Source organism: Drosophila rhopaloa, unplaced genomic scaffold (genome assembly GCF_018152115.1).
Source record: "Drosophila rhopaloa isolate 14029-0021.01 unplaced genomic scaffold, ASM1815211v1 contig_115, whole genome shotgun sequence".
In the NCBI taxonomy this organism is placed as follows: Eukaryota; Metazoa; Arthropoda; class Insecta; order Diptera; family Drosophilidae; genus Drosophila; species Drosophila rhopaloa.
The window spans coordinates 10,591,940-10,613,687 of record NW_025334990.1 but is presented as its reverse complement, the minus strand read 5'-3'; the positions used below and the strand labels follow the sequence as shown (position 1 = coordinate 10,613,687).

At 41.1% G+C, this 21,748-nt stretch overlaps 3 protein-coding genes across 18 annotated transcripts; 2 read left to right on the top strand and 1 right to left on the bottom strand.

The window, feature by feature from the left end:
• Window positions 1-538: 538 nt before the first annotated feature.
• On the top strand, window positions 539-6,011 carry LOC108048646 (tumor protein D52). 14 transcript variants are annotated; one of them, XM_017129442.2, is made up of 8 exons: window positions 539-689; window positions 3,362-3,364; window positions 3,457-3,495; window positions 3,620-3,744; window positions 4,137-4,297; window positions 4,419-4,478; window positions 4,683-4,887; window positions 5,125-6,011. In XM_017129442.2, exons 1-8 carry the CDS (start codon window positions 680-682, stop codon window positions 5,230-5,232), a joined length of 711 nt encoding a protein of 236 aa, XP_016984931.1. In that variant the 5' UTR covers window positions 539-679; the 3' UTR covers window positions 5,233-6,011. The 14 variants fall into 14 exon arrangements, 13 of the variants coding, with proteins under 13 accessions (XP_016984931.1, XP_016984932.1, XP_016984938.1 ...); XM_017129443.2 differs by lacking the exon at window positions 3,457-3,495; XM_017129446.2 differs by lacking the exon at window positions 4,419-4,478 and having other exon boundaries at window positions 541-689; window positions 4,683-4,845.
• A 310-nt stretch (window positions 6,012-6,321) lies between these two features.
• LOC108048638 (GPI ethanolamine phosphate transferase 3) lies at window positions 6,322-10,212 on the top strand. The gene is made up of 6 exons (XM_017129417.1): window positions 6,322-6,764; window positions 6,822-7,465; window positions 7,523-7,706; window positions 7,776-9,384; window positions 9,446-9,894; window positions 9,950-10,212. Exons 1-6 carry the CDS (start codon window positions 6,618-6,620, stop codon window positions 10,148-10,150), a joined length of 3,234 nt encoding a protein of 1,077 aa, XP_016984906.1. The 5' UTR covers window positions 6,322-6,617; the 3' UTR covers window positions 10,151-10,212.
• Window positions 10,213-10,219: 7 nt separating this feature from the next.
• On the bottom strand, window positions 10,220-21,318 carry LOC108048639 (TRPL translocation defect protein 14). 3 transcript variants are annotated; one of them, XM_017129418.2, is made up of 11 exons: window positions 20,595-21,318; window positions 18,953-19,020; window positions 18,709-18,746; window positions 18,364-18,401; window positions 17,470-17,601; window positions 12,706-12,834; window positions 12,503-12,639; window positions 11,706-11,919; window positions 11,314-11,644; window positions 11,070-11,254; window positions 10,220-10,781 (listed from the first exon to the last, which is right to left on the bottom strand). In XM_017129418.2, exons 1-11 carry the CDS (start codon window positions 20,812-20,814, stop codon window positions 10,726-10,728), a joined length of 1,548 nt encoding a protein of 515 aa, XP_016984907.1. In that variant the 5' UTR covers window positions 20,815-21,318; the 3' UTR covers window positions 10,220-10,725. The 3 variants fall into 3 exon arrangements, with proteins under 3 accessions (XP_016984907.1, XP_016984909.1, XP_016984908.1); XM_017129420.2 differs by lacking the exon at window positions 17,470-17,601 and having other exon boundaries at window positions 20,595-21,317; XM_017129419.2 differs by lacking the exons at window positions 10,220-10,781; window positions 17,470-17,601 and having other exon boundaries at window positions 10,800-11,254.
• Between the last annotated feature and the right edge of the window lie 430 nt (window positions 21,319-21,748).

Below are 21,748 nucleotides of genomic sequence, written 5' to 3'. Positions count from 1 at the left end.
TACAACAACTGCATTAGTAATTCTAAGAACGTAGAGAATACAAACGATATAAAATGTATATATTTTCCTATATTAACGGACAAAATCAAATGTACGAGACGAACGCCAAAAGGCATTTTCTGACTGCAAAGTCAGATATTTTCACTCACGATTATTGATTTTTTACTATTATTTCCAAACCAGATATAGCAGATACAACCGTATGTCTAATTTCTTTTGAAATACAAAAGTTTTAAACCGAAACTTTTCTGTTTAAATTAAGGAGTGATCTGGCAGCTCTGCCAAGTGGTAGTACAGAGGCAATAGTTTTTGTAACTCAGCGGCAACAAGTAGGGTTGCGGAACTATCGATATGGAAGTGGTGTGGTTTTTGGTTTTAATTATGAAGAAATATAAAATTGTGTATTATACTGCTTAGTTTTAATATTTCTTTTTTAAATTTGTACTAGTTAATTGTAGTTAATTACTCAAAAACCATTACTCAAAGTGCTCTAGGGATGGAACTTTCAGTTGAAAGCTCCTATCGATAGTGGCATCTCTTCGATTTGGTTAAGTTGACATCGATAGCCCAAAAGGGAAACACAAAATTATTTTCAACTTAAAATTTTGGCGAGAAGTGCTTGCAGTTCGCTTGGAATTAATTTACAAAATAGCCGCCGACCTCAGGAGACATCGCCGCAATGGAGGACCGTAAGTGTGTGGCAAATGCAGCCAGTGCAATCGTTGCAATTTACATGCCGATGCACATGATTCGTGGGTTTCTTGTGACCAGGCCATTGGGACACCTTGCACCTTTGGCACTTAGGGACTATTTTCGTAGGACGCCGATTTAGCGGCTTTGCAAATAGTTCGGGGGGTCAGAATAAACAATGGGTTGGCCTTGGAACCGCTGGAAACGGCGGATGAGTCATGTTTCTCATTTGGGTAGGGTGAAAGGCTTTCCAACCGCTCGGAAACTCGTGGGAGTCGTTCGACATGTCGCGATGGGGAATATATTTAGAAGATGGGGGTGGTGGACTGTGGCATTTGAGACGCTGGTGTAAACATTGCATTTTATTCTGACGCCTCAGTATACGTGGCTGCAAAAAGCGCAACTTCCGATAATATGCGTATCACCCAGAAACGCCTCCTCCAACCGGGTGTATCACCATATTGAGGCTTTAATTGTCCGGAGCTCTGTTTCCACACTGAACCGCTCAATAATTGCTCATTGTTTCCACTTGTTGAGCGTTCGATTGGATTGAGCCTGCCACAACAACATCTTGCAGAAAACCAGACCCAACTCCTATACATATATACTATGTAGGGCCTATCAATGTGGCACAGTTGCTTTGTGTTCGTACAGTAGATAATCGGTCTGAGGAAAAATTCAGAAAAAAATCTAAACTAGTAATTACCATTTAGCAAGAAGCCGAAATTATAAAGTCTCTGTTACATTCCATTATTTTCCTTAACAAACCATTGCAGTTATGTACAGTAAGCATTGATTAACGTTAACAGCGAAAGGTTTTCAGATCTTATCTCCCGAGTATTTTTATGTTTATTGATTTATAAGAACAAAGATCTAATCTAATTGCAATTGGTAATTAAAATTTAAGCGAACATTGAAAGTTATTTACAGTAAATTCTAGGTAAAGGAAACTTTGCAAAAGAGGACAATAAAGGGAGTACAAAAGTGGATATTTAGCAAAAAAAAACAAAAGAACGATAAGAAAGTAAATACTTTTTAATACAAACTAATCCACAAATGACGCATTTTATGTTCTTAAATGTTTTATTAATGGCTCAACCGATAATTTAAGTTATCTTATTCGAAGTTCTTAAGTTGGCAAAAAAACAAAAATAATTTACGGTCCTTAAAATATTTGTTCCTTTTATCAAATTAAATAAACCACTTTTTTGATTAAGAAGTTTTTATTTTGTTAATTGTTTATCATTTTCTATAACGAGCTTAATGAAATTACTTTCCTAATTGGTTTAAATATTAATCCCAAAAGTAGTATATTTGTATAGCTTTTGCAAAAAATCCCGGAGATCAACTATAGATTGCAAACGTCAGAGTTTATCGTAGTATTTTTGTAGCTTTTGAATATGAGGAGATAAAATTATAATTGCGGTTGCCATTAATTGGATATTTATCTATAGTTTCTTATCAAATTTTCCATGAATAGATACAATTTATAAAAGTAAAGTTTTTTCTTTTTTTACTTAACGAAATAGGGAAAATATAACATATTTAGATTTAAAGCTTTTCTCATACCGTGACCCCCAATCGATGTTTACTGTAGTCTTGGTAGTTGCTGGTGCTGGCTGTTGATGCCCCTTTTTGTTTGCGCTCTTTTTGTGGCGTTTCTCGTCTTTCGTGCTGACACGAATCATCAGCAAGCGGAGCCAAACAGCCAACCAATCCACATCTACCAATTTCTAAGCCGAGATCGAGTCAGTTGGCTGTTAGCAGTAGGAGAGCGTGGAAGCAGGCCCAGAACCGAAACAGAAACTGAAAAAGAAATACACAAAACCAGCTGCGATCGCATGGGGAGAAGGGGAATTTATGTGGAACTCGGAGGGGCAAGAACTGAAAGCTCAGCAAAGAACCACCAAAGTGGCTATAAGCAGGGCGAGGAAAATGTGCTCAGAGCTGGAAGTGGAAACGTGATACCCGCTTAGGATTCGGTCAAGACCACATGCTCCTCCTGCGCCAGCTGCCACGTTAAAAATAGAAAGTGATTTCTGCTGCTGCTGCTGCTTCTGCTGCCAAAGATGAAACAAACCGCCGCCACTGCCGCAGAATGAGCGAATCGGAACCCAATAGCCTGGAGTTCATTGAGGACTCGTACCTACCAGGCATCGATGATCTCACCAGCACACCTTCTCTGGATCTGGAAGCTAATGATGCCACCTTAGATTGGTATGGAGATGGAGAGGAGGAGAGTGAAGCGGAGCTGTATCTGCGGAATCTGACTCTGGATCAGATATTCTACGATGTGGATTCGGACTACACCAACAGCCTGGAGCTGCAGGCAGTGGAGGCTGAGTTCATTGGCGCCAAGTTGGCCAATCAGGCGCCCTCCTCCTCCATGGCCAAACGTTTCCGCCTGAAGTTCTTTGCCAAGCGAACCATGCGCGACGTTAAGGTCACGTTCATAGACTTCTCCAAACCATATCTGGCCAAGATATCGAACAGTGATAACTACAAGAGATTTCTCAACATTGGGCATAGAAGTAGAGGTACCAGTTTTAGGGTTTAGGTCAGGGGCTTTGTTCTGGGTCTGTCACACATTTTCCTTTCCACTTTCAACCATGACTAACCCGACTAACCTATCTGTCTCTCTATCTCTTTCGGCTGCCTTTCGCCTCGACAGTTTGTGAGTATTATAACCAAAACCCAGATTTAACCAATTAACCAACTCATGTCTTTGCAAATTGTACATAAACAAACCAAATTCGGTGTACTCAGCCTATGACAAAGTCTTTGAGGAAGTTGCTTTCAAAGGAGGTACATAATCACTGCCCGCAGACAACATTCAAATTAAGCTACAGTCCCTTCCCTCACTCACAGCACCCGATTTTTGATTTCCCATGAAATGTCCATACTTAATGGTTTCCTTTTTCGTGCCCAGATAATACAGCCAACCTGTCGGAGCCAGCATCTCCAGCAGCTTCTGTGGCATCCGCAGAAATTGCCGCCGAGTTTGCTGCGCTTTCCGTGGAGGAGAAGGAACAGCGCCGGGCCGAGTGGAGTCAGGTGAGGAAATATATTAATAGGGATATCCTGAAGAATGAAATTTTTTATAAGAGAATTGAGTTAAATGATTGAACAAAATGTGATCAGTTTTATTGATTTTCTATTTTCTGTTCTCCATTTTTGTACTCTTTCTCAACTGTCCAACTCAACTGGCGCGCTTGTTGACTTGCACAGTTAGTTTACTTTGCTCATTAGTTTATTACATCATCCTGTTCATTAATTCATTTTGGTAAAAGTTCATTTCACGGCAAAAGATCAACAGAACATTTACACAAGTGAACAACTGAGCTAAGTGATTTCACTGAACTGATTTTTCGAATGTTTTATTAGTATATAAACCTATAAAGTGACTTAATAATAATTGTTTTAACACATAATGTTATGTTTTTCAGGAGCTGGCCCGCGTTGAGGAGGAGATTAACACGCTGCGTACCGTTCTCGCCTCGAAGACGCGCCATGCCTGCGATCTCAAGCGTAAACTGGGCATCACCGTCTGGAAGGAGGTTACGGACGACATGAACCAGGGCATTAAGAACCTCAAAGAGACCACTGTGTAAGTCTACATACTGGGGGTAAAACTGCTGCGTAATTAACTCTACTAGACAGTTTTAATTTCTAACCATGCTTTTTGTTTCAAAACTCATGTTAAAACGCTAAAACATGTATTTATTTAGTTACCAATCGGTGGAGCAGAGCGTGGGCACGTTTACTAAAGCCGTGCACGAGGCACCCCTGTAAGTAATTGGGTTGAGGTTAGCCTTTATTGGGGACTTCTGGAGTCCCCGGACTAACGCGGTGTTTCACGCTACTTCCCCTAACACAATAACCTACTCTCGCCTGTTTGTAACTAAAGCACATTTGTTGACCCACTTTTTGTGTTGCGATACACTCCTACTGGATGATTAACTAATGCTGGGATTGTTTGCCTTCTTCCATAGATACCAACGCACTGAGTCTGTGCTGAAGTCCACGGGCGAGAAGACCGCCTCGGTGTTTGGCAGCATCACCAGTGGCATTTCGTCGAAACTGTCGCAAATGAAAAACTCCGAGTCGATGCGTTCTATCGAGGCTTCGGTGGGCTCTGCCTACGAGAACGTTAAAGTAAGCTATGAACACAACAATTTTATGTGCCAATCTCATGCGGTAACTACTATTTTATTATATATCTGTCTTTATACATCTCTCATACTGTTGCAATTCGTTTTGGTTCCCGTCTAACCGACCCAACACTAACCACACATTTTCTACACTTGCTCACCTACTCTGTACTCACTCTGAATTGGAATCCTTCGGTTTATTTGCTTGCTTACACAACGAACTTCTTGCGACACTGCTGCTGCACCTCTACTACAATCTGTTCGGTTTTCTGTTCCATTGTAGACCAAGGTGACATCCCGTTCGGGATCGGTTTCCAGTTTCCCAGACGCCCTGGACGAGAACAACACATCCTCGGGCCTGAACTCACCCACAGACTCACTCACTAAATAGATTTCGGGTGAACACCGAAGCTAAGCGCGTCGATAACGAGGAGAAACCTATGCTACACAAAAAAACCAGACCCACGCATCCACTCTATAACTTATTTAACTAATGCGAATTGTCGTGTTTGCGCACTAACAACTGGATCAGAATTTAATTACCTACAGATCATATGTACGTGTGTAGTCGTTGCGGTATACATAACTTGAATTAACTTAAATCTGTGCGTCATATTTGGCCGAAGGGAGCACATTATATGCATCTATTTGTATTTGCGTGTGAAACACCATCGAACTGCATGATTTGTTTTTAAACTTTTAGCCAAGGAGGGGCGTAGATTGAGGGGCTTGCTGCATTCATTTATATAACTAATCAGACTAAGCGTACGTTTTAGAGACTAAACCATATTGGGTGTCAACAAATCGTCATTCCCGAATGTTTCCGATATTTAGTAAACAAATTTAGCGAAAAAAACATTGCAGTTAAATTATATACATATACATACGTTTATTTTATATTTCTATTTCTTCTCTAGGCGTTGAGTTCCGTGGTTAGATGGCGGTCCCGATAAAAGCCAATTCCAAATTTATTTAGATCTATTATTCGAATAACGATCAGAGCTTGCGTGCAAAATAATAAAAATCCATTGGTAATTTTAAGAGGGTACAACCCGTACTGCTAACGAGAGAGAAAAGTCGCACCCGATTTGTTGCTAATGCTGATCTAAGATTTGCTATATGTGTATAAAATCTTTGAATAAATGCAAAATTGTTTGCCCCATAAAAATATATTTCAGTGTTTTTACTTAATATTAATAATTGTGATTACCTATTAGTACTTTAATAAAGGGCATTTAATATACGGCAACTATTTAATATATATTATAAAATGTTACTTTTTTATATCGAAAGGTTATTCTAAATTCATGCATCATTATCTATAATAAAATCAAAATATTAACGCCTTACCACTTTGATTCGAAAATAAATTATTGGCGAACTTTTGAAAATCCCGCCAAAAAGGTTGATTAACCTGACAACTCTGCAAGAACCAGGGGTGAACTAAAAGCAGCTGATTGCATTGACAGTGTGGCAACGCCTCATTTGCATACTCCTTGGTTTTTTCTTCAACCCATAAGAAAATCTTTGAAAATGACGAATTTTAAATGAAAACAGCGACCAAACAGAACGCAACGTGATGCCGGAGACTTAATAAACCACTCCGAAATAAAGTGCAATTAAATTACATAGTTTTATACAACGGAAACTGGCTGGAGAGCCGGAGGTAGAGTAACCATCGCCTCCACCAGCATTGTTCTAAATGCCGAAAAGTTTATTACTCATTTAAGAAAACGCATTTGTGTGCCTAGTTAGTTAATTAATCAAAGCCGGACGATGAACTTGACGTACTTGTTCGTGCTCATTTGGCTGGCCTTCCTCATCAGTAGCGGAGTGCTACTTTTCTCGCGGGGATTCCTGCTGGCCCGCGTCTCAAAAACTGAGACGAGCACCTGTCGCCGATTGTCCACGAATCCCAACGCTGTATGTTATATACCTTGCAATAAACCAATCCATTTTTAATCCTTTATCCTTAAACAGGAGTACGTCCTCACCGAAGAGGTTGTGAATGAGATCTTTAAGGATGTCAACGCCTCCTCCAATCTGTGTCTTCCCCAAAAGTCAAAGGTCATTGTCCTTGTTGTAGATGCCCTGAAATACGAATTCGGCCTTTACAAGGAGAACGTTAATGATCCTTTGCCCTATGAAAACAAATTGGTTGTGCTGCAAGAGCTGCTGAATGAGAGTCCAGATCGCGCCAAGTTGATGAGATTCCGTGCGGATCCGCCTACCACCACGTTACAGCGCTTGAAAGGACTCACCACCGGCAGCCTGCCCACTTTTATAGACATCGGCTCCAACTTTGCCTCGCCGGAGATCAACGAGGACAATGTGATCGACCAAATAGTCAAAAGCGATCTGCCGCTGGTCTTTCTGGGCGATAGCACCTGGACGGATCTGTACCCGCGCCGATTTAAGCGGTCCTATTCCTACCCCAGCTTCGATATTTTCGATCTGGACAGCGTGGACAATCAGATATTGAAGCATCTGCCCAAGGAGCTGGCCAGCGATGATTGGCAGGTGCTGGTCGCCCACTTCCTGGGCGTGGATCACTGTGGACACAAGCACGGACCCATGCACGAGGAAATGGCGCGCAAACTGGGAGAGATGAACGAGGTGATAAGGTATGGATTGTTAGGATTTATTACCACCAGCAAGACTCATATATATTGACTGTTTAGATCTGTGGTGGCGGCCATGGACAATGACACCACTCTGTTGGTGATGGGCGACCATGGAATGACGGCATCCGGCGATCATGGCGGCGACACCGATGACGAAACCAATGCTCTGCTGTTTGCCTACTCCAAGCAGCACAGATTCTATGGCAATGATTCGGGCTCAGATAGCGAAATGCTGCAGCAGGTGAGATAAGACAAGGGGTAATCTTCGCACGTCACGTCACAGTGATAACCAACGATATTTGTTTTCCAGATTGATCTGGTGCCCACACTGGCGACCATACTCGGCGTACCGATACCCTACTCAAATCTGGGTCTGGTTAATTTTAACATTGTACCCGACCTGCAAGTGCCGCATTTGAACAAGTTCCAGACCCTGTTGCTCCATTCCTGGCAGAATGCCCAGCAGATCTATCGCTACTTTTTCCAGTACGCTTTGGAGAACAAGCGCACGTTCAATGTGGAGCAAATGGACCAACTGGAGACGGAGTTCATACTGCTCTCCCATCGAGTGCAGACAGTTTACAACGAAGCCGCCTACAAATCCTTTGTAAGAGATTTGAATATAAATCTGCGAGACATCCTGGGCACTTGCAGGGAGATCTGGGTCAGGTTCGAGCCCACGCAGATGTCGCAGGGACTGCTCTTCAGCTTCCTGCCCTTGTTCTTCATCTTCCTGCTGGTGAACAACTCACGGCCGGCTGACTATGTGCACATCTTCAAAGCCAAGGAGGTCTTCTACACGTACCTTATTAACTTGGCCGCTGGAGTTTTTGGATACCGCTACTATAAGACTTTCTCCTTCAAGACGGAGGAACAAGGAGTGATCTTTTTTACGGCCATATCCAGTGCCGTCATCCTGGCTTTCCATACGCTGCGTCACTGGACCAATATTGCCACTAACTGGTCAACGGTTAAGCGGTTTGGACACATGCCCACGCGACTGCTGCTGTTTGCGTCCATGGCTGTGTTCTTCTCGAACAGCTTCGTCATTCAGGAGGCCAAGATCTTGTCGTACCTTTTGGCGGCAGCCATTCTCCTGCTGTCCCACGAACTTCTGCGGCTGAGTGCTCGCTTGGATTTCAGGACCAAATTCAAGGCCTCCCAGTTTCTACGCTCCACAGCCCTAAGATTGATCCTGGCCAGCTTTTTGGCGATTTGTTTGATTCGCTTTGCCTACACGCTGTTCCGTTGTCGGGAGGAGCAGGGCAATTGCACGGACTTTGCCAATAGCGGTGGTGCAGGATTCTCCATCAAAAAGCCGGGCACTGGCAAGACCTACATTCTGGCCGTGGTTGTTCTCGTAGTGTACACAACCCTGACTCGCTTGTATCTCCGTTCCTGCGGCAATCTGACTGGCAACTCACCGAACGTACTGCTGGCTCGATATGGACCCACGGTGGCCTCCATTTGCGCCGGAGGACATGTGCTACTGGCCAATAGCTCCATCAAGAATATACAACGCACCCACATCGATGCCATGGCTTTGGTTATCTACGCTCTGCTATTGGTGCAGATCATAGTGGTTTCCTGGGCTCCGCTGATGACCTTCGTGCTGCCTCCCAGGAGTTCTCATACTGTAACCATTAACGGAAACGAAAGCATTGTGCCGGAAATCTTTAGGAAGATGAAGCGAATGTACGAGGGCGATGACGAGGAGCGGCGTAATCAGATCCCGGTGGTATACGGATTGGCTACAGTTTACTCCTCCATCGTCATTACCTTTGGCGTCTTCCTGGCTTTGGTGATGGTTGTTCTCCTGGAACCGCGTGCTTCTATCGGTTTGATTGTTTGCGTGGCCGTGGGAGCTATTTTGCTTAGTGTTCATGGTATACTGCGTTATCGCACGGCCAGTAGTTTTGGTAAGTAATTGATTTTGGGGTACCTTAAAATGGGTTATTAAAAAACATTTTTCCCTTTCAGAGAGCTGCGTGCAGCCCACTTTTACGGCCCTGGTTGGTTGGTTCCTGTTGGCCCATTTCTGCTTTTTTGCCACTTCGCATCAGACGACGCTGTCGCAGATTGAGTGGCGTGCCGCCTTTGTGGGTCGCACCACTGGTATTGGACAGTCGAATCTTATATCTGGCGCTCTAGTTATCCTGAACACCTTTTGCGGACCCATTTTCTTCTTCTGCATGTACTCCCTGCTTAGTACAGAGACTTTTTCGCTGTTTGCACTGTTCCCCAATCTCATCCGGAGCTGCAGGAGTGGCGGCAAAGTGGATCCGAACACCTCCATGACGGATTTGGCCAATGAGGCGGTTGGCTTTGATATGACAAGGGGCGAATTGACTTTGTACGAGTACGAGGACGTTTTCCTGGGAGCTGGTTTCAAGCTAGCCACACAGTTTTTTATGCTGCAGGGTCTAAAGGTAAGCGATTGGAACCATTTCATAGACGAGTTACTGATTAACTTTTCGCTTTCAGATATTCTGTGCCATGATGGCCTGCACCATTCACTGCCGCCACCTGATGGTGTGGAAGATCTTTGCACCGCGCTTCATCTACGAGGCACTCGCAACGTTCGTCAGCCTGCCCGCCCTTATTGTGGGCTATCTTTTGGTGCTCCGCATCCATCGTGCTGTGGACACCCTCATCAAGCGCATCAACAAGGCCAAGGTCCACTAGTCTCAGCCCAAATACAACTATTTATTTAGGCCTTAATAAACACAAGTAATAAGAAAATTCAATTCTGGGTTTGGTGGTCTTGTAGTTGTAATCTTATTTTTTTTTTAAGCTTAGAGTTAGAGTTAAAATTATCGGTTCACAATTTCTCCAAAAGACACAAAAAACGTCACATGATATCGCGGATCTATGGATTTACATAGTTTTTAGTGTTATGGCTTACAAAATTAACACGAGCAAACATGACAAGAAAATTAAGTACGCGTGGGGCTCTTGACCTCCGGTTTCGGTTGCGATTGCACTACAAACTATAGACTCGACACATACGCCTCTCGTTCACTGTTCCTTCATCCTCCAGGGGCTAAGTACGCAAATAAGTAACAAGGTGTGTGGGTTTAAGTGTGTTTTTTGGGATTGGCCGGGGTAAATATCAGAGCACTCTCCCAAGATAGCTTGGACCTCCGCTCAGTGTTAAAGTTTTTTTGTACATTTTGTTGCCAGGTCATTGGTGTTTCTTATAAATTGCTTTTGCCGTGAAATATGCGTGTGCAAAAGAGATTCAGGGACAGTTCAGAAGCCTACTGGCCATTGAGGAGCAACGGCGTGCTCGAGACTCCGTTAGCGGCGCCCTTAACTACAAAATCAAGAGAGAAACAGTCAGGCGGAAATCAAAATTTTATGATCGAAAGTGGGTGCAAAAAATTTTAAATTTGGAAGAGGAAAGCATTTGAAATGGAGTGACATGCAAAGGAACTCCGAAAGACAGAGGTTTATGGTATGTACAGCAGTGAAAGTTCAAGCTTTTGGTTCTATATTCTTTGGCTATGCATAATGTTGACTCCTGGTCGAATGACCTAGTCGCTGTTCTCGTCGTACGGATGATACTGCTTCGGCGGCTCTGGCGGCTGCTCGTCCTGCTTACCATGCGTCGCCGAACGGCAGAACTTCTTGGTGGTGCTCCAGTCCTCCTTGAGGGACAGATTGAACATGGAGTAGTCCGGATCGCCGGTCACCTCCTTTACAATATTCAGGAACTTGGGCATGCAGTTCTTCAGGGCATCGCCGGTAAGCGATGAGTACGTCTCCAATAGCACCAATCCCTTGCAGCTACAAAAAGATTATTATCATTAGGAAATTCAGCTGAATCTTTAAAGATTTAAACGCACCGTGGATGGCCTGGCTCCTTGTAAATGTCCAGCTGGAAATATTGGTTGTTGATCAGGAAGCAGCGGCGCTTCTTGTAGATGGTAAAGTGGGCATCGTCGCGCTGGGCCAACAGGTTCATGTAGTCGCGATGCGTCAGCTGAGTCTTCACCTCGATGCGGGCCTGCCCGTGAACGTTGGGACGTCGCTGTGTATGGATGTAGCTCCAGTGGCTTTTCTGGCCGCGCTTGCGCAGGCGGGCCTGCACCTTGGGGCCGGCGGATTGCAGATAATGGTGCACGACATCAAAGTCCTGGAAGGGCGGAAACTCGCTGTCTGGCGGCAGAAGGGCAACTGCAAAAGAATATAATCTTAGAACGGATTCTCCATGGAAGAGCTTTTCAAGAACGCCTACCCAAATATTTCAGCTTGCGTGACGTGGCCTGCAAACGATCGCCAATGTCGATGCCAACTTTCTGGCAGACTGATTCAATCATACGGTTCATCTTGGACTCGAAATTGGTGGAGTTGTCAATCACATCAAAATAGGGATGACCCACCCAGGCGGCCGCAGATTTGTAGTCCAGTTCCCTGGCCAGATCAACGCCCTCCGAGCGGCAGGCGTGGTCCTGGAATAAACAAGTAAAAAATTAGTTAATATTAAAATTTAATTTTTTAGCCCTTAGCCCTACTAAAAAGCCGCTCTAGCAATAGTTATAAATACGGCTGACAATTTAAAATATTGTTAGACTTCCAATTTGTTACAGATAAATGGTCCTTTGAATGTATAAGGATTTGTTTGTCATTAGAAAATAAGAATATATAATCAAATTATAAAAGAATTGATTCATTAATATAGTGAAATGTAAAAATAATTTATTTACTAAACAAATATCTATAACAAAACATTGATGAACGTAAGTACTTATAAAATCAATTCAATAAGAAACAAAAGTTCTGGAGAGATTCATAGAACTCATAGAATGTTAACATTACATTAAATACTTTAAAATATAATGGAGGAGGAATTTTAATTGAGGAGGTTTGGAGGAGGTTCGGAACCAACTGTGGCAATCGAGGTAAGAAGTGTAGCCATTCTTGGATACCTGATAGTGGCGTTTTCTGTTCTACCGTATTCGGGCGTTTTATTTGTGCGGACAAGAGAATTGGTCAAGTGAAATCTTTACTGCCGACCAATGTCCTGCTACTCACCTCTGTGGAGTAAAAGTCCTCGGCACCGTTGGCCGCTGAGACCAAGTGCAGGATCTGGTTATAGCGATTGTCGCGCATCTCCACGGGATTCCATTTGTTGCCCGCCATCATCTTCTCCCACTTATCCTTTGATATGTCTGAAAAATCGGATAGGTATGTTTATTTCCCGAATCTAAGTGGGTAACATTTAGGTATATACTTACATGCACTGGCATCCATAACGCCGCGATCGCAGATTATCAGGCAGTTGCGGGTGCTCGAGTTGCCGAGCTCAAAGTAGGTGTTCTCGATTTGCACCATGGTGCGGATCAGATTCTCTTGGAACTTGTAGGCTGCACGGGAATGGAGGAAGGAAAGTTTACTCTTTGGACTCTCGACGTTTATTTACAATCGAAACAAATAGAAATCGAAATACAATTGCAAGCAAATTCGAATCGAAGGGAAAATAACACTGTGGGCATCGAATTGTAAGAGAATTAATTGACTGGGCTCTGATTCAAGTGTGATGACAGTGCTTGATGGACGATGGCCAGTATCCAGTATCTGAGTTCAGCGATGTCAAGTTGAAGCGATGAAACCTAATCTGAATTTGAGTCGATGGAATGGAAAACAAGAACACAAATCGAATTCAAAAGTTCAATCAACTTGTTGTCAACTGATGTGAATAGTACTTTTTCCCATGTAAACAGTTTCTAATCAGCATCAGGTTAAAGAGTACTACTCATTATTCGTCTACCCCAGATGTTACTGTCCGAATGGGAGGTCGAATCATATGCATTGTATTTATTTTCGCTTCCTCACTTTCAATTAAATTTCAATGGTGATACTAATTTATAAAGCGGTGAAAAGCAGTTGAAGTCAACCACAGTTCTGGTTATTTTTAGAAATCGCACCGTAAATAATTTAGCTTATATTTATAATTCATATGATGCTCAGAAGGAATGTCTTCATATACAAAGCCAACCAAATTTTAAAATTTATAATCTTCTCCTAAAATATGTTTATATATATTCAAACATTTTAATTCGAAACACATATAATAATTAAGAAACCATGTGAATAACGACCCTTTGTTAAAAGTGAAAACGTTCGTGCAGTTATTCAAATAAATTAGAATTATTTTACTATATGGTTTTAATATCATCACCACGGGTCAAAATATTTGTAAAAAATTTTATGAAGGGAAACAAAATTTGCTTTCATTTTGAAGTACTTAAATAAATTCAAGTATTGATTAGAAATTTTTAATAGGAAGTTGTTTTGCTAAATAGTCTTTGGCCTTGCCGCCCGAAACTATATGAAAGCTGTATGTGCCACAGTAATCTAAAAGCAGTTGGAACAAGTAAATAAATAAATAGCTCATTGCGTCACAGCCTCAGCTGGTTTAAGTGGCGATGTGGCGACGAGGGGCTTTTTCCCAGAGACAGGGAGTCACCGGTTGCCATTTTAGCGATAAGCTATTTCATCACCACACTCTTTTTAAAATACAGTTCAAATTCTTTAACTGGAACATTCTTTGGGTGATTTTTTAACTTTATCAATTGGGGATTTTCTACAATACAACTGTCTTTCTTTGTTTAAAATGTTTGAACCTACAATATTTTTGGGAATGAAAAAAAATGTTTTTATAAGTATTAACTTTTTGCAATTATTTCAAAAAATGTTCAACATATACTTTATACCTCAAAATATCTTCTATCTAACTGGCAAATCTTTTCTGTATTAATTATTATTTAATCTATTGAATTTGTTTGTACTGGAACCAAATTTCTAGAACAAATAAAATAATGATTAAAGTAGAAAAGCTAAGCTTAAACTCTTTCCTGAGTTTATTATGAATATTCAAGGGGGTTTTATGTCACGATGTTTTACTGTGGTTACATTGCATTTTGTGAACCACCAAAGAGGAGGTGAAAAGGGGTGGATCTTGGGGGCCAAGTCAGGCGTATTTTGGGGGAGCGACGCAACAACACTTGTTGCGGTTCTCGGTCGCGTGCAAAATAAAAAAGTTAGCTGCCTAACGAGCTGCCTTTGTTTACGCATTGGTTGTTGCTGTTGCTTTTTATTGGTGGCTGCAATGCAATTGCATTGAACTTGACTCGGTGCATCAGGTGACAGGTGAAATCGATCAATTTGTGCGACGCTTTTCGCTGTTGCTTACTGCTCTGTTTTTGTTTGGTTCTTTCACGATGCCAATTCTAATTCAATTAGCAACGATGATGCAAGAGAAAATAATGGAAAAAGCCTCAAAATGTATGTAAGCCAGTGTATTTGCAATTTCACCAGCTATTGCGCATCAGAGAATGAAAGTCTATACACAGAGAGAAAAATAATTGTGGATCGCACTAACCCTGATTAGGTAGTTAAATCTAAATTGTATATATATAAAAAACAAACTCCATGATTCTGAATAACAAAAAGGTTAAAGAGGTTGTAAAAAAACCTATTTCAATTTTTAAATTTTCTAAACTTCCGAATATCACTTTAAAAACAGATATTATAAGATCTATATAAACTATCTAAGCTTGTTTATCGTTTACATATTTTTCTTAATAAAAAAGATTTTTAAACTAGTAACACAGAAACTCTTAAAAAAAAACATAAAATCGCTATCAAAAACCCCCTTTATTTTTCTTGTGTACTAAATATGTGGATGATTGTCTTAAAGCAGGCGTGTGTGTGTTATTCTGTTTGTGTGTGATTGCCCAGCCAACCTTTAATGGACTCTCGAGATAATAAAAGTGTATGCAGATTAGAGGTTCTTCAGTCACATACATAATTAGCCAAGTTAATTTACATAATGCCAGAGAACTGATTTGCCTAATGAAGAAGTTGGATTGGTATTAACAATGAAAAAAGCGAAATGAAGGGCGAAATTCAGGGGGCGTGTCAATTGGAAATGGGTAGCAAATCAACAGACAAAAAAAAAAATCGTTTAGCAATCAATTTCGGGGAATCAATCGACAAGGGAGGACCACCAACAAAAGCAAGTGACAGACAGTGAGCGATAACAAGTTCAAACGAGAATTCTTGGCAAGACTTGCGAAAAACCCCGCCCCCTCTACTACATATATTATCTATCAAATGTTCCTATATGTATCTGCACAACTATCACAACGTTGTGGGTATATATGTACAGTTGCGGTCGAAATTTTTGTTCTATTAGCATGTTTATGATAGATTCCAAAAATATATTTTTTTTATTGTTGCCATTTCTAAAATTATTTATATTATGTAACGGAATATCATTTTTAAAAAAACTGTCACCTCAGAATAAATCATTATATTAAAGTTAATAGACCAATCATCAATGTATACTGGAGGATGAGACAACAGCGATATGTGATATTTAATTAGGACGTAATTCAATTTAAAAAAAATTAATATTTTCTTAGGGTTTTTTTTTTTTCTAAAATGTACCGTTAAAATTTCATTAATTTAAATTTGAAATGATTGCATATTTTTGACGGCAACTGTACAAATCGTAACACTAGAAAAATAATAGAATGGAGCGCATTTAGCGACCAACTGCGAAGAGAGAGTAAACAAAAGTCTGGGGGGTTCGATTGGCAGGAGCTATGGGGGCAGAGGCGTCGAAAAGGGGGTGCGGTTCGAGTGGGAAGCGGATGTCGAACTCGCGTCAGCAAGCACGTGATGCGGTGAAACATTTCACATTCTTCGCCTATAATACACACATTTAATTAGCCAGTCAGAAGACCAGCATATAGAACGTATACTAAAGCTCGGTCACCCACAGAAATAAATAATGCCGAAATGAAAACGAAAATTGTTTTCTGCCGGGAAATTGCCATGTGGCTATGGCTCACTGACTGGCCAACAATCGTCGAAAATCTTTTTGGCACATACAGTGAATATTGGTTAAATCAGACTGTGCAAATTTTAAATAACAAAGATTTGGAAACAGAAAAAAAAAATTATTTGATGATGAAAAAACAAGCTCCATTGGTTGCATATATTTAATTGGTGTTTATCATCTTATCATTTTTAACTTTCCATAAATAAAAAAATGTTATCAAAAAATATTTTTAAAAAATTAAAGATGAGAAGAAAAATAAAAAATCATAACAAAAGTAACATATCAGTAGCTTTACAAATGTTTAAAACACCCCGAAAATATATAAGTTTTTTAATATTTTCTCCAGTCTATGTAATTTTTAAGAGATTATTACTGTCTGCATAAGCAAAATGAGTATATGCAAGGTAATTAAAACGTTAAACAATCCCTCTTTAAAAATAAGCAAGGAGAAGTAAACAAATTTCACAGCGATTTCTGCAACGTCTTCACAATCAAGACTTTTGGGAGGTGGTGTCCAGATATCAGACTTCAGCACACACACGTGTTGCTCAGCACAGACCGCACAGTCCACTCAGATATATAATTATATACGTACTCGTGTCTTCGCATATGTTTTGGCTAAATTTAAATGGCCCATTTAAATTGGTTGAAATGGTAGCGACTAAACGAACTGCACTGGCATGACGTGAAATATTGTTATTGAAATGAGCAGATATATATCTTATAGAAAGACACACATTTGCAGTATGCGGCTATTACGACGTGTTAGTGGACACAAGTGTTATGGGAACGCACATAAATCATAGAACGAAGCCAGAACAAACAGAAACACACACATAATATATAGGAGTTAATAAAGAGAATTGTTTGCTTGGGCCAAACTGATTGTCTGTTTGGTAAAATGTCAAGTCATTTGGGGACGGACACAAAGCAAAGATATGGGACAAAAAGACGGGCAGGCGAGGTCTGTTAAAGACTTTATCCGATGACCTTAGGAAATGCATTATAAAAAAAAAGCAGCTCATGGACGCACAGGTAGACAGGACTTGGCTTAGAGCTCGATTCAATTTGGTTAGAGCGGCGCAATTGCAAATAACAAGGAAGATAACAACCGATCTGTGGCTCCACCGGCTCAACAGCTCGCACTCACCTTCGCTGCCATTGGGCCGGGATGCAGCCTTGGCCAAGCAGCGCGGACAGGATGCGGTTAGGTCGATGAGACTGTGCTCCGGAGCGGCGAAGGGCAGATCTTTGTAAACGAACGTGGTTGGCGTGGGCGGGTCTGTGAGTGTGGGTGGCGTTTTGTTTTGGTTTTGTGTGTGAGTGGGTATTAGATTAGCCCTGGCCATTAATATATTTTTGTAGATTCCCCCGTCCGGTCGTGACTCATAAAGGCATTAATTGTCCTACTTGCAAATAGCATTACTCATAAAGGCTTTGCAAGGAATTGCGACTAATCGCCAGGCATGTGATCAGACTTCGCTACTTTCTATATCTTATCTGATAGAGCTTTTGGCAATTTAGATATTTTTCGAAAGGGCCTCCGCCCCCCATGGCAACCCCTTGGTATATCCATTAATAACCATAATTGACAAATTGCTTGGCAAGTTAAAAGGAAGACTGACTTGCCAAGACTCGAGTCACGCAATCAGGATATCGAGTGGGAATTCGAATCGTGTCCCAAGGAATTACGTAAGTTTCATTGAAGACGTGACTTTCTTGGGGCCTTCTGGCTATATGCTCAGATATATAATAGATATACTCGTACTATCTATAGTATGGCGGCTGTCGCTTTTGCCTGATTTTAAAAATACCTCTAGCATTGTACATATAGTATTAGGATTCATGCTGTTGGTCCCTCGCAAAGTAAATATTTTGATTTATTTTCGTTGTTTCGAGAAAACCGCTGTGTCGATCTTGACAGTGCTCGGAAAATGAAATGTGGTCTCGGAAAATGCTTGCAATGTAAGACTCCTCTCTCCTCTGCTCCGTCAACTACCAACTTTTCTTTGGTCTAACGTTCGGTAGCACCGCCTCTACTTACCCTCTTTTTCGGTCAGATCGGAGAACTTCACGCCGCCACTAGATTTTCGAAAGTTGGGGGAGAAACAAAGAGAAAGAAGCGCAGATTAGCATCATTTCATAGAAGTCTATTGGTATTCACTAGATAGGGTATTTGAGAATTCAAGAGCATCGAGAATAGAACTCGAGTCGAATTAAGAATGTATCGGAACGGTCATCGTCTCAGGTAGAAGACGAGCGGCAGGCAAAGCTAATTGGTCCAATCTCAGGTGGCGGCCTCCTGAGCGGATCCTTTCGCTTTGATTGCCTTGATTTTATTTTTATTTATTTATTTTTGAGTGTAAGAGTGTGTGGAGAAAGAATTTACCTGAGTAAAACAGTGGCCGTTTCAGGCACGCGGAATACCTGAAAATATTTAACATGCTCATTGCTTTGTTTCGAGTTTTCGGGGCAATAGAAATGTAAAGTGGGAGTATCTAAAGGTAATCCCGCTGCAGCCATGGCTTCACTTTCTCCTCTACTTACAGAGCTGCCCGCTGCCCAAAGCAATCGCTATCTTGCCTTAGTCTAGGATCGACATTCCCATCCCCAAAAACACCCACGACACTCACCTTCCATCCAAGGTTCTCAAAGAAGGTGCACAATCGGGACTGGCCCGTCGTCTTGCCGCCACAGGGCCCTGAAAATGCAAAATGTATTCATTAATTTATTTGTTTATTTGTAAATGGCCCATGGCTACGTTCTTAAATTCTATATTGTTTGGATTGGCTGGGTAACGGGAGAAAGGTGTGCTAAAACTTGTGGGAAAATTCCCCTAAAGTTCTTTTATAACTTGTGAAATCGAAAAAGTTGTTAAAAGTTTTGCCTATTAAGGTTAACCATCTGTTTTTGTTTTGTAACAGCTTTAAAGATAAACAGTAGCATAATAATTTAATGATTTTCGATTTACAAATTACTACGTTGTTAAGGTTTAAATAATTTAAATTTTTGTAAAGAACTAGTTTATAATTAATTAATTCGCTAAATAAATTCACACGTGGTTACAGTTTACATACATTATCAACGGTTTGGAGAGTAGCCACTGAATTAAGTTTCTAAATGCATTAACATATTTCGAAAACAATACAAGTTTATAAGCTCCTCATAGTAAAGCAAGATTCGGTTTTAATCTAAGAAATTTACAGTATAAACATACTCTTAGTTTATCATGATGAAAAGTAAAAAAAAACGATAATGAAATGAAATTATTAAACAAAATTCTGGTCTAATACCACTTTCTTCATTTGCAAAATATTTCTATAAAAATTAAGTTTGTCCCTACGAATATTTTTGATATTTGATTTGAAATTCGATCTAATCCCTTGTAATACTTTTGGATATTATATGTGAAATGTCTAATTGAACGATTTTTTTTTTATTGTTAATTGTTAGACTCGACAGGCCGGAAACGAATTATTACAACTTGTGTCCCAAATTCCAATAAATCAAGTGCAGCCGAGTTCCTCGCCGATGAGCATATCACTCGATTAGATTAGTGGCCTGACCCTGAAGGCAATTGTGCCCATAACTGAATGCATTGCGCAGCGATCTGTGGAAATCGATTTCGAATGCACTCCCAAAGAGTCAAGCCCGTCAATAAGTCCCCAATCAAGCGATAAGACTTCTATGAATGGGTCTTTGCAGGGTAAATCCCTGAGGATTTTCGAACGAGTGCCACACGTGGCGATTGGGCCCCTGTCTTTTATCAACCTCTTCCTGAAAATATTAGAATTCTGGGTGGTGGAAGTCAGGCCCGAAAGCGATAATACAGAAGTATGATCAAGTATGTGTAGAGAGATAGGCCTGCCAATACATCAATGCTATTTGTGGGGCTTCTAATCACAGCCATAACTTGGGCCAAATTAAATGATTAGACCACGCGCCCAACCACTGCTCATATGATGGCCTGCCAAACCGGTTTTATTGCTCTGTTTTTACATATGAATAGCAGCGGGCTTTGAAGCGCCGACTAGCCAAAAACACAAAAAAAGAAAAGCCGGTAGCTATATGAATACAAAGTATGTTAGGTGGGGAAGTTATGGGAAGCTGCGCGCAGGACACAATCTCTACCCCTCCGTGGAAACCGCGACCTTGACACAAATCGTAAACAAATCGCAATCGGGTGGATGGGCCACGAGGATACGAGGACACTTGTAACAGATACACAGAAAAGCCCACAGTTATCAGAGATTTTTTGGGGTAGGAATTACATACCGCCAGTTAGGACTATTTTGTAGACGCGTTTATCTTTCGGTGACACTGAGCCCATCCTATTGAGCTTTAAACTGGGCATGGCGCCTGGTTTGGGTGAGCTGGACTTCCTGATCTCGACCTGCTGCTGCTGCTGCTGCTGCTCCGGTTCGTCCTTCTGCTGCTCCTGACCATTACTAGTGGCCATCAACGACTGCTGTCCGTTACTGAGGAGGGTAGCCATGGTTTCGTCTTCGGGAATATTGCTTTTTTTTTTTTTTGGGAGAGGAGCCGATTGGCTGTGGTGGCACGCAGAAAACTCTTCTACGTTGCGCTGCACGTGCCTTTTTAGGTTATGCCTGGGAAATCGCAGCTCCTGCGGTTCCTAGGGGGATTACTGGTGTCCCAATTTCCTGGTCTCCTGATGGGGAATCCTAGTGTTCCTGGATCTTGCGCTCTGCAATTCAAAAGCTGCACTGGCGCGTTGTAATCATGCCCAGAGATGGGATTGCGCGGGATACTCTCAAAAGGCCGACGGAGGAACTATAGAATTTGACCAACGAGTCGGCAGCGTCAGACGCTACTGTTCGAATCCGTACCACATCCGAATATTTGGGCACTATCAAAGTTTATGCGTTTTGTGGTGGAATTGCATTTTTACGAGTTGACACCGCATCCGTTTATTACACAAGAAAAGCACGGAATAATATGGAAAATGTGTGCCGACGGTCGGTCTTATACCTTTGGCTAAGTCTAGTGTGGCCGCGCTTTGGTGTGCAAAAATAGGCGAAAGTTATCGGGAGAGAACAAAAACGGTGCATACTTTAAGGGCTGGTGATGAAAATGGTCACACTACCAACAACAGGTAAAAAAAAAATTAGTGAGTTATGAAGCCACTTAATATTTTTAAAACAACATTAACATAAATATACTTTCCATATTTTTTTTTCGTGTAAAAAGTATTAAAAATGGTTCCCTCAAAAGCAGAGAAGTGTTCCAACCCATTTAATAAATGCCCCAAAACTTGTTGCATAGCTGAACAGATATTGGAGAAATTAAATTAAGATTATGAAATTCATTTTTTTTTCAAAGTTCTATTTAAATTAAATTATTCTTATATTGTATGCCTTCTTCACATCTTCAAATAATATAATAATAATAAATGCTGTTTCAGACAA

Coding starts and splice junctions, on each gene's coding strand:
- LOC108048646 (XM_017129437.2), top strand. CDS start 2,789: ATGAGCGAATCGGAACCCAATAGCCTGGAGTTCATTGAGGACTCGTAC. Junction 4,298..4,418: donor AACCTCAAAGAGACCACTGT/GTAAGTCTACAT, acceptor GTATTTATTTAG/TTACCAATCGGTGGAGCAGA. Junction 4,479..4,682: donor GCCGTGCACGAGGCACCCCT/GTAAGTAATTGG, acceptor CTTCTTCCATAG/ATACCAACGCACTGAGTCTG.
- LOC108048638 (XM_017129417.1), top strand. CDS start 6,618: ATGAACTTGACGTACTTGTTCGTGCTCATTTGGCTGGCCTTCCTCATC. Junction 7,707..7,775: donor ATAGCGAAATGCTGCAGCAG/GTGAGATAAGAC, acceptor TTTGTTTTCCAG/ATTGATCTGGTGCCCACACT. Junction 9,895..9,949: donor TTATGCTGCAGGGTCTAAAG/GTAAGCGATTGG, acceptor TTTCGCTTTCAG/ATATTCTGTGCCATGATGGC.
- LOC108048639 (XM_017129418.2), bottom strand. CDS start 20,814: ATGGCTACCCTCCTCAGTAACGGACAGCAGTCGTTGATGGCCACTAGT. Junction 19,021..20,594: donor CAAAATAGTCCTAACTGGCG/GTATGTAATTCC, acceptor TTGCATTTTCAG/GGCCCTGTGGCGGCAAGACG. Junction 18,747..18,952: donor TTGAGAACCTTGGATGGAAG/GTGAGTGTCGTG, acceptor AAATATTTTCAG/GTATTCCGCGTGCCTGAAAC.